This window comes from Asparagus officinalis, chromosome 9 (assembly GCF_001876935.1).
Source record: "Asparagus officinalis chromosome 9, Aspof.V1, whole genome shotgun sequence".
Classification (NCBI taxonomy): Eukaryota; Viridiplantae; Streptophyta; class Magnoliopsida; order Asparagales; family Asparagaceae; genus Asparagus; species Asparagus officinalis.
In genome coordinates this window covers 24,963,988-24,983,177 of record NC_033802.1, presented here as the reverse complement: position 1 = coordinate 24,983,177, position 19,190 = coordinate 24,963,988, and the positions used below count along the sequence as shown (strand labels likewise).

Genomic DNA, 19,190 nt, shown 5'->3' with positions numbered 1-19,190 from the left:
TCGGAGGGCCGCAGGATGATGGAGTTATTGCATAGTCATCGTCACATGAGTTACTAGTAGAGACTACACGGTAGAGTTATTTCCATTCAGACATTAGAGTTTTGTATCATATTTTGTAAAGGCTATGAGCCTTAGTTATATTTTCAGCTGTTTTATATCGAGACATATTTATTTATTTCGGATGTCGGATGTATTCCAGATTGGTCACTAAGACATGATTTATTTATGAGATACTCCTTTCCATATCATGTTTGTTGTAGTTATTTTCTTTCTTTTACCTGTTTTGTACTTACACTTTACTTTGATTCCACTAGAGGATATTACTGTGATTGGTGAAACTTATTGTTGCACAGTGTGGGTGCATGGCAGGTTTGACATCTTTAGGTTCACATTGGACTGCAGCCATGTATGAAAACAGGGGAGTCACATAAGTGAGCAAAAACTATCAAAATTAAAATCGAAGAAAATATTTTAATATGGAAATAAGCTAATAATAAATAATTATGATATTCAATCACGTGCAATGCACGTGCATAAAAACTAGTGTGTGTGTGTGTGTGTATACATGTATGTATGTATGTATGTATGTATGTTTTGAGTTTTCTAGAATATGAATCAAACCATTTTAATATATTGATTTTTCAGATAGCTTAATAGTTGTCCCTTTTGCGTATAGCTAAAATAATAATTATAAGTTTCAAAATGATATAATTTTTTTTGCATATAGATCATTATGATGAGTGCAAATCATGATGGGCAGTGTCATTCATCATATGAATCAAACTACTTTAAAATATTTATTTTTCAAACAGTGCAATAGCTGTCTCTTTTACATAGAGCTAAAATAATGATTATAAGTTTTAAAACAATATAACTTTTTCTACCTATAGATCACGATGATGAGAGCAAATCATGATGGGCGGTGTCGATTATTATATCGAGCAGCCTATTGGATCATCTTGCGATAAGAATTTTATTTCACCGTCTTAGGGTCGCGAGAGTGATACTAAATTGAGGTAAACTCTGAATACTAGATATGAAGCCAAAATTATAGGGATCACGGTCGACCAATGAGGCGATGGAGAATAAGCTTCATTGTCGAGAGGATAACAGCCCAGATCACTAGTTAAGTCCCCTAAATGAGCGCTGCTGAAGCTGTGCGATGTCAAAATTCATTGGTAGGGTAGCGTCTCGCCTTAGAGGGAAGCGCCCGGGCAAGCAGGTTCAAACGAAGTGGAAGCAAGAATGTCGGCTTGAGTAACTCAAACATTAGTGAGAATCAAATGTCCCGAAAACCTACGGGCTTCTCCACAAGGTTCGTTCACTGATGGTGAGTCAGGGCCTAAGATCAGGCCGAAGGATGTAGTCGATGGACAATAGGTGAATATTCCTCTTTTTTCATTTCCTCCGGAACAATCACAAAAACTTTTTCTATTATGGATCTACTACCAGAAATACAATGCCGAATCTTAGCATTCATTGTGTATGCGCGCGCCCACACACACACACATTCTTTCAAGGGGTTTCAATCAACCGCCTCCTAGTCAAATTTTCAAAAGCCAAAAATATTCTTAAAAGTCTCACAAGTCAAATTTTTACTAAAAACCAAAAAAAAAAATTCTTAGGAGTCTCACATTCAAGGCACGTGACTTGTATTCTAACTTAGACCTAAATGTTAACTAAATGACTCATGTGCTATGAATTTGAGCTTTTAAGGGTATTTTCAGATTTTAAATGAAAATTTTGTTTTGTAGATGGTTGATTGCAGCACAAATTATTTTAAAAGATGGTTTAGGTATTAGTAATTAACATTTAGAGTTACAAAGTTTCCACATAATGACCTTATTTGAAAAGTGGTTTACGAGGAAAAACCCAAATTTGTTACTCCTATTTGGGGATAAATATGCAAACAAAGTAGATATATAGGGGTATAAATTAGTCCCTTAAATCTTCAACTGCAAATTACTCTCTCAAATCATGAAAATTGCATATTAGTCTCTCAAACCCTATAAAGACCTTACAAAATAGTTCTTCTAATTTTATTTATTTTTGATAATAGTGGTCCTTCTAATTAAATCATGTTAAATTTGAAGGGATATTCCATTTTAAATCTAACATGTGGACTGTTGTACCCCTTATTATATTCCACCATCCCATTTCGTAATGGGTTTAACCCAATATTAGTAATAAAAAAGTCTAAATTCATTTGAGTTTTTTTTCTCCGGTGCGATTCGAAATATCAGAAAGAGAGGTAGTTTGGTGATTACAGTTGTTGGTTAAAATTTAACCCAATTATGGTTAGTTTTTTTTAATATATAATTTATAAATACTAACGGAGGGACCATTTGCACGATTCTATTTATTTGAGGGAGTATATGTAATTTTAAGATTTGAGTGAGGAATATGCAATTATTGAAGATTTAAGGTACATAAAAAAACCAAAAAAATTAGATGGGAAGCGGGACGTGCCGTTTACTCGGTCAAACTTGCACCTTCCTCGTCCTATGCTCTCCCCCTCCTCCTTCAATGGAAAAATTTCGGTCATCGTCACAGGTTCTTTTCTTCTTCAGCCTTTTAACGAAACCCAACACGAATCCACAACGAAAACCCCAAATCAACCCCATTAAATTCCCCCACTAACAACATCGGACAACCGAAAAAGGAAAAAAAAAAAATGTCACAAACAAATCAAAACCAAAAGCAAGGGGCAAAAGGAGATGAAGAAGAAGCTCTCACCCCCACTCGCAGATCCCTCCACCGCTCCATCTCCTGGTCCGTCCGCTCCAACCCTAGCCCTCATCCACCAAACCCTAGAAAACCAGCTCGCCGCCCTCTTCCCCCTCTCCTCCCGCTTCACCGCCCGATCTCCGGCCCGCCACGGCATCACCCACGTGCTCAACTGTGTTGGGACCCCTCGATGCCCCGATTATTTCCGCGGAGATCTCGTGTACAAAACCCTCTATCTCCATGATTCCCCTGCCGAGGACATCACCTCCGTTCTTTATGATGCGTTTGACTACCTTGAGGAGGTTCGATCTCTTGATGGGGCTCGAGCTTTCGTTCATTGCTCGAAGGGAGCTTCTCGATCTGCTGCTCTTGTTATTGCTTACCTCATCTGGAGCTCTTCTTTGTCGTTTCAGGATGCCCTAGCTCACGTTCGATCTGCTCGGTCGGTGGCTGATCCTAACCTAGGGTTTGCTTCACAGCTTTTACAGTGCCAGAACCGGTTTCATGCCCTACCTCCGAGTCCAGGGTCTGTGGTTAGGGTTTATAGAATGGCACCTCACTCGCCGTATGATCCGCTCCATCTTGTGCCGAAGGTTGTTGATCGGCCGTGGCTGCCGAGGTTTGACTCTCGAGGAGCGTTTCTTGTTGTGCATGTGAGCCATGGGATTTTCATTTGGTTAGGGAGTTTTTGCGAGCGGGTGATGGCTGTTAGGGCGAATGAAGCTGCAAGGCAGATTGTGAGGTATGAGAGGGTGAAAGTTAGCATTTTTACTGTGAGCGAAGGATCGGAGAGCAGTGAATTTTGGGATGTGTTGAATGGGGAAGATTTTTGTGATACTAGTGTAACTATTGATGTAGGGAATAGAAAGGTAGAACTTTATGATCTTGATTTCGAGATTTTTAGGAGAGCCATTACAGGCGGGGTGGTGCCTCCGGCACCTATGGCTGGATCGGAAACTAGGTTGCCTGCGAGGGAGAGCGCATGGAGCAGAGTGAGGAAGAAATTTTTGCGAAGATGTGGTGATATAACTGAGATTGGAAATAAAGATGATGAAGAGGAGGAGGAGCAAAAAGAAAACACTGAATTTCGGTCACCAAGCTCTTTATCAAGCATTACCTCAGGTGATACTACATCCACGCTGTCCACATTCTCTCCGGCATCGTCTTCATCTTTTGATTTACACAATTTGTCCCCTTCAGGGTCAGATTTTACTCCGACTCTTGTTTCTAAACTTCCACATCTTCACTCTCGGAAGGTAAAGAACAATGAGGAGGCAACTGGTTCTTTGCAGTCTCTTGCAGTGAGGAGAGGGAGTAATCCTCCTTGTCTTGTTCTATTGCCTCCTGTTGAGGGTGGCAAGTGCCGGCTGTCCCCTAGGGACATAGTAAGAGATTGGTGTTTGTCGTCACCTTTTGTTTCAGATTTGGAGGAGCACCATGTACATTGAGCAACCAACATCATCGGGCTGCAAAGATGATAGAAGAGAAGAAATTTCTATAATGGATTATGATAAGGACCACATTTGGCCACCTCGTCCAATTACTTCCCAAAGAGATTAGTCCCAAGGTTCTTGATTTTAGCTCAGTGTGTATGTTGTTAGCACCACCGGATTCAGGTCTGGCAAGGGAGAATCGGAAGCAAACATTTTTGTATGTCTATCTAAGAAGGCGTAGTCAGTTGAATTATACACAGTGACACCGGTAATGAAATGAGCAGAGTGTGCAGAAAATAGGCAGGATGATTCGGATAGGATTTTAAGTAGACGTGACTGATCCAATGGTTCTTTCATCGGGTATTCCTGTACAGGTAACCACTATTTCTTGCTAATCAATATTGTTACATACTTTCATTATGATCATCGGGTATTCCTGTACAGGTAACCACTATTTCTTGCTAATCAATATTGTTACATACTTTCATTATGATAAACTGTTCTTAGATGATTCATTGTCACTATTTCTTGCTAATCAATATTGTTACATACTTTCATTATGATAAACTGTTCTTAGATGATTCATTGTCTTATTGTTTCTTGTTTCTGTGAAAATTCATATTAAGTGTGAAGACAAACTCTCTCTTCAGATTTCTATATAAATAGCGGTTTCATTATTTAACAAGATCTAGTTTATTCAAAGTATAATTGAGACAGAAGTGGAAATGTAGACCTTTTTGACAAAGTCATTGTCATTTATCAACAGTGGGAGATGATTTGAATATTCAATTTGAAAATTATTGAAGATGACATTTGATACAACTTTGTCAATTGATTGATTTTACTGTATGATGTCAGATTAACTATTGCTCAACACCATGATGTCAACAGGAAAAATACACTCAGGGGCTGTTTGTTTCGTTTCCCCAGAATTCAAAACCCACTTTCCTTCACTTTTTCACTTTCCCCCACTTTCCAAAACCCACTTTTCTTCACTTTCTCCATTTTCCTCCAATAATATTGTGACAACTCATCCCATCACATCTCATTTCATACTTTTAAAAATAAACAAAACACAAGAAATGAGTCACATCAATCAACTCATCTAACTCACTTTCCCCCACTTTTCTTCATTTTCTATCATCTTTAAAAATTACTCACATCATCCAATAATATGGTGACAACTTATCACATCTCATTAAAATTTCCTTCCATCACTTTCCTCCAAAAAAACAAGGAAATTGATTTTCCTAAGTATGTGTCACATCATCCAATAATATAATGACAACTCATCTCATCTCATCTATTTTCCCTCACTTCTAAGAATGAAGCAAACAAAAGCAAAGAACCTAAACAAGGAAAGTGGAGGAAAACATCAAAAATTACTCTTATCAACCAATAATATGGTGACAACTCATTTTCTCCCCCACTTTCGGTTATAGCTTTGACGAACCAAACCTCTGAATGTGGAGGAAAACATCAAAATTCACCTTCTTTTCCTCCACTTTCCCCCACTTTCGGTCTTTTTTTGCGAAACAGACAGGCCTCAGAGGAAATTGAAGGAGAGAAAGGATTTGGTAGGAAGGAAAGATTAGGTAGGGGAAAACGGATTAGCGGGAACATTGTGACATTAACTGAACAGGATGCAAATTGGACCATGTCTTTTAAATTAATTCCACAGGCCATATTAAGAATAATATCAGCCTAAGTTTAATGTCTAAGTTATCACCGTATTCCTTTAGCACCTTGGTTATAGAGAGGCCTTCTGCTACAATTCTCACTTTTCTTCAGGAAGAATGAGCATGTCACACACAGTCTCTCTCTTTCTCTCTTTTATATACACAAATGTAATACGTTTGATTTTATGTGTGGAGTATCTGATGATATCTACAGATTTGATTTAAATAGTTAGTGAGACAAAAATTTCCATTTAAGGTCAAACAAGGTAAACTTGAGGCCTTGGTTACTAGTGCTTGCTGTCCAAAAATTACAGAAATTTCAGGCCTCATTTTTCAAGATTTAATAGGGCCTCCAAGATGGAAAAAGGATCTGACAGATTAGAGATGAGATGTAGGGACAGTTTAGCGTTTTGGATCTGTAGAAAAAGAAGGAAGAAGAGAGACAGCACCAACTTACAGGCAATAAATAAATTCTCTTTATATTGAAGGTTTTTTTAATGATTTGGGAATGACCTCAATCCTGCGTGTTAAGCTGTGTAGTATGACTGCTAAGATGCCACAGTTGTTCCTTATGAGACTAAAAACGAAGAGAGAACATGTTATAACCATTTTTTTTAATTACAGATTGGCTCTTTCAGCACATTAGAGCAGATGGATTTAGGTTCTCGTGTTGGAATGTAGCTGCACTTCTACAAGTTTAGAAATTGCATATAAGCCCTTACAATATATATAATCTGCCCCCTATAAATTATAGAAATTGAACCTCAATCTATCTAAAAACACTAAACAAGTTATTAAGCTTCGTTTGGATACCATTGGGTTTTTATTGTTGTGTTTTTGTAAAAAAACACCATGATGTTGTGTTTTTCCCTTAAAATGTTTTCAAAACATCATGTTAAGTATTTTTGGTCAACACTAGTTTGACTCATTATAACATTAGCATTAAACATATCATTAATATATTCTATATTAATTATAATAAAATATATTATAAATAAAATATTATAATATTTAGTTTACATTATTATAGTATTATAAGTATTAAATGTAATGCAATATAATATTGTATAATGTATTATAATATTATATTGTACTTTAATGAGTTATATTATATTATATTTATTATTATATTATACTTATTACATATTATTTTCAAATAATTATATATTTAATTATTTTGGTATATGAATTTGTTATTTTTGTATATTATATTAATATGTTTATAATAATTTTATTTTCTTATTAATTGAATATATTATTTTTACATTAACATTTGTTAGCAATAAATTATTTTATTATTAAAAATTATTTTACTTTATAATAAATTATATTATTTTATTACATAATATATTAATATTTTATATATTATTTTACATTTACTATATAATATGTTATTATAATATTATTATTATATTGTTGTGTTATTATTAAATATGTTACTATTATATAATATTTTATAATTATTAATTTATTTCAATTTATTTATTAAAAAGTTAATCATATTATAGCGATTATACTATTGTATAGTATATTATTATTTTATTATTTATTATCAATAACTTTTTTTATTATTTTTATTAGTTTATTTATATTTATTATTATTTATTTATTATATAATACATTATTAACATATTAAATATTAGCATTTAATATGTTAATATTTTTATATAAGATATTTTATTTATTATATTTTGATATTATTTAATAAATATTACTAATATAATAAATTAACTATAATGTAGTATAGTGTATAGTATAATATAATAAGCATGTTGATAATAACTCTATATTAATTATATTTAATATATTATGTTAGATATTATATTAACACATTCTCAAACTCAAAACCAAAACATCAAACTTAAAACACCTAAAAGGTGTTTTGAAATAAGTGTTGTGTTTTTGGTTTGAGGGTGATTTAGCTTAAAAAACACCATGGTTTCCAAACGCATTGTGTTTTGCTTTTGGCAAAAACACCATGGAAACAAGGAAAACACCATGGTATCCAAACGGAGAAATTGAATTAGATTTAAAGTTTACACCTGCATTCCTATTGGGTACTATAGTTTTAAATATTATATTTTTATTTTTAGATAAATAGATACTTGTCCCCTCCCCTATAAAAACTTTATGGATCCGTCGTTGAAAGTAGTACATTAGAGCACTAGGAAGACCTTCTCGTCTAGGCAACCAAAAGAACCAAATAGAATCAAATAGGAAGATATATTTATTTCAGATCAATTTTATCGGCAAATTTCTAATTCACATTTAAAATCAGATTCCACGCCAAATGATATTAGAATTTGATTCTTTGATATATCTTAGTGTATGATAATTATTCTTGAATACTCATTGGACACATCTGTGCATATTGGCGTATATTATTTGATAAGTATTTTGTTAAGGATCAAGTTTGGATCAAGAACACAAAACAATTGGACTGAGTGATATCTTATTATTTCATCACTTGGCTATATATATAGCCTTACAACTACCAGAACAATCCACTTTGCACATACTATGTCTTAGTGGTGTAAACAAACAAGAATGATTCAAAGTGGCTAAAACTACTCTAACAGACGCTAAAGAATAGGTCTTTTATTCCCACAATTCTGGACTCATGTAACTTCTTCCAACAATCCCTCCCTTGAACTTATTACATTGACAAGCAATCAATTCAAATCTGGAGCAACACACACTCCCAGTTCTTCACGAAGTTTCTGAGAAGCTTCCAACTTGAGGGGCTTAGTCATCAAGTCTGCAAGCTGGTCTCGAGTGCCACAATTTAACATCTGAACAACTCCATCTTTAGTAAGATCTCGAAGAAAATGATATCGTACCCTTATATGCTTGGTACGACCATGAAAAACTGAATTTTTGGACAACTTTATAGCTGAGGTTGTCACACATTATCACTGTTCCTCCTACCTGAACATGACTGATCTCTTTCAGAACCCTTCTCATCCATACAGCTTGGCAAGTACATGCTACAGCTGCGACAAATTCAGCCTTCGTGGTTGACAATGTTACTATGGGTTGCTTTCTTGATGACCTAGCTACTGCATCTCCACACATCATGAACACATATCTTGAAGTGCTCTTACTATCCTCCATATCCCCAGCATAATCACTATCGGTAAAGCCCACCAAATCACTTGCTCCTTCCTTCTTGTAAAACACCATAATCCACAGTTCCTCGCAAGTACCTCAAGATCCTCTTTGCAGCTGCAAGGTGTAGTTGTGTAGGACTTGCCATGTAATGGCTAATGAAACTTACAGCAAACATGAGGTCAGGTCGAGTGACTGTGAGGAACAACAGACTCCCTACCATCTGCTTGAACAGAGTTGCATCCACCTTGACACCATCTTCGTCACTACTGATTTTCTGCTCTTGAACAATAGGATTACGAACTGGATTGCTCTCCGCCATCCCAAAACGACTTAATACCTCAGCTGCATACTTCCTTTGGCATATAAATACACCATCAGATCTTTGTAGTACCTCAATTCCAAAATACCTCAGCTGCATACTTCCTTTGGCATATAAATACACCATCAGATCTTTGTAGTACCTCAATTCCAAGAAAGAATTTCAGCTCTCCTAAATCTTCATATAAATACACCATCAGATCTTTGTAGTACCTCAATTCCAAGAAAGAATTTCAGCTCTCCTAAATCTTTCGTCTCAAACTCCCTTTTCATGGAACACTTGAACTCATACAACATCTCATCATCATTGCTAGTAAACATCAGATCATCAACATAAATGCTCACAATGAGAAATTTACCTCCTTTCCTTTTGACAACGAGTGTTTGTTCACTAGGACTGCATTCGAAACCTTCCTTGAGAAAATAAGACTCTATTCGGCTAAACCAAGCTCTAGGTGCTTGTTTTAGTCCGTACAGAGCTTTTTGCAACTTGTACACCATATGCTCACTTCTCTTCCTTTCGTAACCCTTTTGGCTGTTCAACAAAAACATCTTCCTTCAGCTCCCCATGTAAGAACGCCAACTTAACATCTAGCTAGTAGAGTTTCCATCCCCTTTGAGCTGCAAGAGCTATGATCATCTTTACAGTATCCATTCTAGCAACAGGTGCATACACTTCTGTGTAATCAATTCCTTGCTGTTGAGAGTAGCCCTTCACCACCAGTCGTGCTTTGTATTTGTTGACTTCACCTTGCTCATTTAGCTTGGTTTTGTAAATCCATTTCACTCCTATTTTATTGGCTCCAGTAGGCAGTTCCACTAAGTGCTAGGTCTGATTTCTTTCAATGGATTCTATTTCTTCATCCATTGCCAGCCTCCATTTCGAGCTCTGTACCGCTTCCTCAAAGGTTGCAGGATCTGCTGTCACCATGAATGCCATGTTTGCTTCTTCTTCCTCTGACAAACCTTCACCCGAAAAATAGTCAATTGTCCACACAGGAGGATCTCGAATTCTTCCCTCCCTTACTATCACATCCTCTTCTCTAGCCGGTGAATCAACTCCAGATCCATCAACCTCTTCCACTTCTTGTTCATTCATGACTTCCACTGCTTCTTCTTCATCGGTATTTTCCCATTCTAGCTCCATCAACTGTTCCTTTTCATAGCTAGCTTCCCACTCCTACACACGGTCTTCTTCAAAGACCACATCACGACTAATAATGACCTTTTTGGCAACTGGATCGTACATTTTGTACCCTTTGGATTTTTCACTGAAACCAAGCAAAATACGATTCACACTTTTATCTTCAAGCTTGGTTCTCCTAGCATCTGGAATGTGGACATGTCCCAGACATCCAAATACCCGAAAATACTCCACTGATGGCTTTTACCGCTCCAAGCTTCCTTAGGGGTCATGTCTTTCAATGCTAACGTGGGTGAACGATTCAAGACATGAATTATCCATTAAGCTGCTTCTGGCTAGAAAGACTTGGGAACTTTCTTCTCTGACAACATAGCTCTTACCAAATTCATCATAGTACAATTCTTGCGCTCGACCACTCCATTTTGTTGTGGGGTGTAAGCTGTTGTTAGTTGTCTCCTCACCCCATGTTGTCTACAGATCATTGAACTCTGTAGAGTTAAATTCTCCTCCTCTTATCTATTCTCATGCATTTGATAGTCAATCCAATTTCTTTTTCCACAAGTATCTTGAAATGCTTAAAGTGACAAAAAACTTTCGACTTTTCTAACAGAAAGTAAACCCACGCCTTTCTAGAAAAATCATCTATGAAACACAATAAGTACCTCTTCTTGTTGCTTGAAGCTGGTGTGATAGGGCCACAAAGGTCTGCATGAATTAGTTGCAATCTCTCAGTTGCTCTCCATCGACTTGCTTTGGGAATTGGTGTCCGATGCTACTTGCCTTTCATACACGCCTCACAAATGACACTTGAAGCTGCAATCTGTGGTAGGCCTGACACTATTTTCTTGCATTGCAAGGTGCACAGGCCTTTGTAGCTGAGGTGGCCATACCGATGGTGCCAGAGCTTAGACTGATCCATAGTACTAACTTGGATACATCTCTCTTCTTCTGCCATGATAGATGGTTCAGCTAGCAAAACAAACATTCTGTTTGTACTTATGACAGATTCCACTATTTTTCCTCTGTGGATGAAACATACTACACACACCATCTTGGAACAGCACAGCCACTCCCTTTTCCTGAAGTTGTCCTATGCTCAGGAGGTTGGTTTTTAGCTCAGGCACACAATACACATCACCAATGACATAGTTAATTCCATTCAACACCAACTTCACAACTCCTTTTGCCAATAACATTCATTCTAGTATTGTTTCCAAGTTTGACAGTATGTGAAAATGTTGTATCCAAACTTGTAAACATACCAGGATTCCCACACATGTGGTTTGAACATCCAGAGTCGACAAACCATGCATCACTCCTCTTTGTTGCGTGTAGCTCCACATACGCCATCACGAACAACTCATCTTCCTCATCTAACTCAGCATAATTCGCCTCCTTGTTCCACTTAGGACATTCATATTGAAAGTGCCCTAAGTTATGACACTTATAACATTCAACAGTTGCTTTGTTGAAAGTTGTTCTTCCTCGTCCTCATCCCCTGCCTTTGGGAAACATCGTTCATCCTCCGCTTCTTGTTCCTGTCCGGTCTTCTATCTTCAGAACTTGATCCTCACTCTCATTGCTCATCCATCGAAACTTATGTTCATGCACCACCAATGAACTTTGCAATTCATCAATGGACATGGTATCAGCGTCATTTGCTTCTTCTATGGACACGACAACGTATGTGAACCTCTCAGTTAAGGTTCGAAGGATCTTCTCAACGATCTTTGAATCGGGCATGGTTTCTCCATTGCTCCTCATCTGGTTAGCGACCGTCATCACTCTTGCAAGGTACTCAGTGACAGTCTCATTATTCTTCATGGTTAGAACCTCAAACTCTCTTCTTAGCGTGTTAAGAAGAGACTTCTTCACCTTGACATTGCCTCCAAACTTCAGCTTCATCGAGTCCCAAACAATCTTGGCTGTGCGACGGTCCAAGATTTGTTGAAAGACAGATCGATCAATGGCTTGGAAGAGATAATGCTTGACTTGGTGATCCCTGGTTCTTGCATCTGCAAGTTGAGCCAGCTGTGCCTCAGTCTGCCTCATCATGTCTTTTGGCTCTTCAAAACCATTCTCCACGAACTTCCAAAGACCCTTTGCCCTAAGCAGGTTCTCCATCAATTCACTCTAGTGGTCGTAATGACCATCGAAGTGAGGGATCTTTGTCAGAGTTTTGTCACTCATTCTCACAGTGTTTGATCACTCGAAGACTACTGCTTCTTTTCTTCAAGCCCAGTGGGGACTCTGATACCAATTGTTAAGGATCAAGTTTGGATCAAGAACACAAAACAATTGGACTGAGTGATATCTTATTAGTTCATCACTTGGCTATATATATAGCCTTACAACTACCAGAACAACCCACTTTACACATACTACGGCTTAGTGGTGTAAACAAACAGGAATGTTTCAAAGTGGCTAAAACTACTCTAACAGGCCCTGAAGAATAGGTCTTTTATTCCTACAATTCTGGACTCATGCAACTTCTTCCAACATATTTGGTAATTATTTGCTAATTGCTTTTGTGATAAAAGTAGTTTATTAGTTATATTCACTACGAGTAGAATATAGAGAACAATAATGGAGCAACAGAACATGCCCCACAAAATGTAAAAGCTAGAAAATGAGAACAAAACATGATCACGCGATACAATTGTCGGTAATTAAAAAAAAGTAAGGCATCACATTTGTGCACCGAAATATATAAATACAATTTAAAGAAATCAATAATAGAATACGAAAACATGTTTGCATAAAATAGAGAAGCTAGCAAATGCAACATAATAATTTGATATGAATATAGTTTGTGATGCATTGAATTTACAAGGATTAAAATGCAAAATATAAATGGAAATTTACTGAATATGCAGCTTGTTTTATTCAATTCATTTATGAATCGGATAATTCGCTTACTTTCAAATGAATTACCTAACCGAATATAACTAAATAATTGCAAATGGGTTATTTGTTTATTATTGGACCAATTTCCATCCCCACACAACCTAACCTACTTTATGGCAAAAATGGAGTCTTACGACCTAACTACTAACGTTAAGCACATACCCATTTGACGCTGTTTCATAAACCAAACCAATAATTAACTAATTTTATTTCCGGCTAAGTCTGAATCAAGTTGCTACTTTATCCAAACCAAACCAAGATTAAACGTGATAACCTCCATTAGAAACTTTCTTTTCATTAAAAACAGAAAGGGGCTATGCAGTATTGCCTTTTGCGCCTCGGATACATCTTGAATTTGCATAGGGTGCATGTAGTACATACCCTCGTATAGTTTTGTTTGTTAACATTTCAATCGAGTCTTTATACTCGATAATCCATATCCCAAAAGGCAAAATAAGTCCATTAGGCCTTTTTAGTGGGTCTTCAATTGAGGACCATAACTAATTCTTCGCTTGAATATTAGTCTTGATTTGACATTTGATTTGAGAATTTATGAATTTTGCTATTATGTTGAGTGTTAGCATTAGAAATTAAGACCTTATACTATGATTTTGTAGTAAGATATCATTTATCATGACATATTTTTTATGTGATTTCTTAAACATGTTCATTCGTATTTGATTATATATCTTAGAAAATTATGTGCACGGTATGCACCTCGCATCACTAGGGCCCGCGCATCGCGTTGCGCCTCGCGCATGTGTGTGTAAAGATGCTTTGCGTCCCGCATTGCGCCTCGCGCATTGATAACACTGAAGTTATGTTGCATCATTGCAGGTGACATCGTCAAAGGAGATGTATTCTACACATTTTTATATTTGAGCATCTTGATGCTTGAATCATATGTATTCTATACTCCTATGCTATGCGTTAAGATTTTTTATGTATCCTGAATGAAATGAAAACCTCATAGATGTATGCAAGAGGAAAAGGAAAACAAAATTTAATTTGAACGTATGAATGATGGGTTCTGATTTTACTTGATTAAGAATTGTTTTACAGTTATATAGTTTGTCCATGTTACTAGTGATATTGATGTTTATTTCTTGCATAGCCCCTTTAATTTGTCATCCTTCTAACTCCATCCACGTATAGTGTTTCTAATTTAACTTTGAAGGTGGACACTCACCTAGCTGTCACTGTCCCATTTTTAACATTTGTGTTTGATGTAGCCCTTAATTCTATTATGATTTTGTCTTATTTCTACTTGAGCATTTATGTCTACTAGTTGAGATGCACGTGCAATGCACGTGGTTAAATATTACGAGTTGAGATGTACGTGCAATGTACGTGGTTGAATATCATGATTATTTAAATTGATAAAATAGAATAAAAATAAAAAAAATAAAGTTTTTTTGTGGGATTGATCGTCAACTCAATAATCTCTCTCAAATAAAATATTGTTATTATTTTTTTTAACCCAAACTGTGGCCACATGATCTACTATTTATGAGTTATAAACACATTAATCTAGTATAACATCTATATTTATTAGTATCTTGAAGTCTTTAAAAGATGGATGATCATTCAATTCGCAAAGGAATTTTGCATATGAATTTATTTGCAACATGTCCATTAAACTTTTAGTTGTGGTTTGACTCATATCCACATTAACTTTTAGTTGATGTTTCACTCATATTTATATTATCTAATATTTTCATTCAATTTTATAGCTCATTCTCCGTATCATAGAAGTGAAACCGAAAGTATGAAAAAAAAATTTCTTGCGAAGTTAGAATAGGGAGATTATGATATATTTCACCATGTGCTTTAAATATAAAAAAATTCTTTGATGCAAGGACCCTATCAAATCTTACCCCAAACGATGTGAATGAAAAATGCTATTATAACTCATTTGCCTAGGGCAATTGTATTGTATATAGGATACATAACTTATCTGGAATATCTATATCTTCTAAGTGTATTTTGCTGTTATGAGAGCAAAATGTTAGAGGCTCGTATTCAAACTTTTTGGCTCTATATAAAACACAAGAATTTGGAGTGCATAGCTTATATATCATAAAGAACATATTGATTCATGAAGAATTTTTCCTAATAATGATAGTATTACAACGATATTATTATTTAATATAAAATTAATTTTGTTATATAAGATTATATGACCCTTTTTAATAAATTATAAAGTATATATATGGAAATCTCGATGCTTATAGCTAGTAGTTGGGCTCCACAAAATAGGTTAAATTTACATTGTAGTTTGTTATTTGTAGTACTGTTGGCAATGTTATTACCTTCCCTCTTTATCTTATTATTCACACTTTTCTAATGTAAGTTCTCTTTTACTAATCAGTCAATTGACTGTATTTAGTTTTTAAAATATCATATGTTAGAATATTCTCTTCTATTTAAAAAATGTTGACATGATTTTCTTAAAAAATATGTACACATAGTAACAATAGTATATACTTCAGTGCAACTCAAACATTGGCTTGAAGCCATTAAGAGTGATGTCCCTTCTATGCTAGAATGATGATATAGTGTTTACATAGTCTAAAAGTCAAAGAAGAAATTTTTACAAAGGAAAAGTAATTTAATATGTCAAATTAAGAACTAATTTATAAAATATACATGGGTAGTGCAGATAACTATAGAAAGTAAGGTATATATCTTCATAAAAATTTCATAGTGAGTGACCAACTACAATCATCCTAATTTAAGCATAAATAATTATTATTTTAGTTACTAATTTGATAGTGTAACTATGGAATAAATCTCTAGCAAAAAATATGAATTGAGATTGTATTATGCTGTAGGTAAGTAAATAAATGTTATTAGAGCTCCTCTTTATATTAAATTTAAAAGTAATAATTTAAATTATTAAGTACCAAATATTACCTCATGTGAGAAAGTAAAGTAATCTATGGTTTATATACGTATATAATCAATCAATCAAATGTATTAAAATTATGTTGACCACTGTCAAAATTATATGGTGAGTTCACATTAAATATAATTTATAAAAAATAGTACATTAAAGTTAAAAATCTTTTTAACCACTATATAGATTGCTTGAAAATTTTTGCATATATAAACTATACTGCCTAGGAATAGTAATGTATACACTTAACCGTGGTCTAATAATCTTAAGAACGACTTATTCTTCAATATCATCATTAATTGATGTATATGTGCATTACACTGAAAACACAATAAAAATTTAGAAAACTATAAAATAAACACCCTCAAAAGTTTTTAAAATTGTAAAAAACACCCTAATTTTGTTATTTATAAATACACAAAATTATTAAACATTACATTAAAATCAAGGATTTACAAATAAGTAAAATTTATAATTTTTAAGATACTTTAATAAAATTTTGAATTTGTAGGAGTGTTTTTGCAATTTAAAAAGCTTGGAGAATATTTTTTACAAAGTCCAAATAGTTTTAGGTGCTGGTTAGCATATGTTTTTTAGATTTCTCTACGAACTGAAATAAGTAAAGGATTTAAATTATTTATCCAATAACATGTTAAATATCATTATGAATAGAATAAACCAATTAGTTACAAATTCAAATTACCAATTCAAAGAAGATAGGATAATTAAAATAGATTAGGATAACAATGTAATATTAAAAAAAGTTAAAGGTAATATTGACCGTAGAAAGATTTTCCCGAACTCGTACTTTTAAAGGGAGTATGATAAAATGTGTTTAGAAGACTAATGCAAATGTTGCAGGATATATCACACATCGAAGAAAAATAGATGGCTATATTGTTAAATATGTTCTAAAGGATGTGGGGCTCAAGAGAACTGCTCTCAAAAAGAAGCTTTAACCCTATAAGGAAACTGTGTTCATATTTGAGCATGCACATTGAGTATTTTGTACCAAATATAAAAAAGGTACTCGTCGCGATTTCTTTTGGATAACTAGTTATTGGCCCATATAGGTTTCAAATTGCCCACAAGCTCTAAACACGCTAATTTTAAGTTACTAGGTTTTATGTGCGTGCAATGCACGCGGTTAAGTACCATAATTTAGTATATTTGGTTTGTTTCCTACATAAAATTTGTTTCTCAGTTCCATTTTGATGGTTTTTGCTCATTTATGTCGCTAAATTTTAGCATTGTGATTATTTATTTTCTTTAATGTTCGTTTAAATAAGCTACACCTAATTTAAATTTTCATGTTGATAATTAAATTAATAGGAAACAAATATAATCTGAAGCCAATTTGAATTATCATGTTATTTGATCAGACATGAAATCGAGCTTGAACTGATGAAGTATAGTGTTATAAAAGTGAAAAACACTTCAAAATGATGTTATAAAAAGAAGATAAATTAATTAAAGCTAATAAAATAAGATGATTGGTTAAAAGTCGGCTAAAACAACAGAAAAGAGAATATAGAGCTTGTTCCTAATCCTCAATAGACTTTAAAAAATCATAAACTAATGATTAATGCTAATGCTAGCACACTTTTATATGATGAAAGTATCCACATAAGCATATAAAAATACTAAAAAGAGTTCATAAAAATCCATTCTAAAGATTCCTAATATACTCAAAAAAAAAAAATTTCTATAAAATATTTAGAAAATAGTGACATTCATTCATTCTGTTCATTTTTTATTAAGCCAACATCAACCTACCCTGTATCTTTTTCATAAAATTAGACTACCTTAAAATGCTGAAAAAATAATAAATCTTAAATTGGAAGTTAATTTTACATATCTTAATAAAAGAACATCAAATAACTACTCTTTTCTTTGCTAAGATTTGAAATTTTAGTTTTTTTTGTGAATTTAAAATTTTAAGGGCGTGTTTTGTATATTATAAAACTTTAAGAGTGTTTATTGAAGATTTTAAATTTTAAGTAGGGTGCTTGTAATTTTTATATTTTATATGTTGGTGGTAAGTTTTCGAATGTCAGGATATTTCCTACAACTCTAAAATTTTAAGGGTGTATTTTTATTATTTTTAAAACTTTGTATTGTTTGTTGTAAAATTTAAAATTTTAGCAGTCTGCTAATAATTTCCAAATTTGATATGTGCTGGTTGTACATTTTGAAATTTCAAGGTTTTTTTGTGATTTTTAACTTGTGAATGAGTTTTTTTTAATTTTTATAACTTTGAGGTGTTTATAAACTTTAAATTTTCAAGTGTCTGACGGTAAACCATTGAATTCATCTTTGTTATTTATAAGTTTTGAAATTTCTAAAATCTAGGGTATTTTTTTATTATTTAAACTTTAGAGGTGTTTCTATAATATTTGAAATGTTGAGTGTTATTTGCAAATATTAAATTCTTTAGAGATTGTTGTTAATATCCATATTTCATGGTTTTTATTTTAAGTTTTAAAACCTTAAGATGTTTTGTGTAATTTTAAACTTTTGAGGGTATTTTGTATAATTTTTAAAACTTTTTGGGTTTTTTATAATACTTCATACATTATAGCATGTTAATTCTTTACATTAACAAACTAATACAGTGGAGTTGTTTCATGTTTTTTATTAATCTTATTTTTGTGAAATTTATAAGCTGTAGGTGTAAGGACCGTGAATTTTGATACTAGTTAAAATAAAATTTTTGGTATTTTAAAATGTTTAATTATTATTTTTTAAGAGTATTTATATTTTTCACGATTTTCTAGAATTTTCTATGATTTAAAAATTAACTTTTATATTTATTTAAATGATTTTGATAATTATAAATTTATTTACTGCACTACAAAATTTATAGAATTTATCTGTTATGTTTTTGATACTATTACATATTATTTTACATAATATGTTGTATTATTATTATTTATTACGTATTATTTCGTATAATACGTTGTATTATTAAT

At 33.6% G+C, this 19,190-nt stretch overlaps 1 protein-coding gene across 5 annotated transcripts; it reads left to right on the top strand.

Annotated features, from left to right (window-relative positions):
• LOC109824375 (protein-tyrosine-phosphatase MKP1-like) lies at positions 2,476-14,363 on the top strand. 5 transcript variants are annotated; one of them, XM_020390961.1, is made up of 3 exons: positions 2,476-3,029; positions 3,141-4,534; positions 14,157-14,363. In XM_020390961.1, exons 1-2 carry the CDS (start codon positions 2,718-2,720, stop codon positions 4,173-4,175), a joined length of 1,347 nt encoding a protein of 448 aa, XP_020246550.1. In that variant the 5' UTR covers positions 2,476-2,717; the 3' UTR covers positions 4,176-4,534; positions 14,157-14,363. The 5 variants fall into 5 exon arrangements, with proteins under 5 accessions (XP_020246550.1, XP_020246549.1, XP_020246546.1 ...); XM_020390960.1 differs by having other exon boundaries at positions 2,476-3,849; positions 3,928-4,534; XM_020390957.1 differs by having other exon boundaries at positions 2,476-4,534.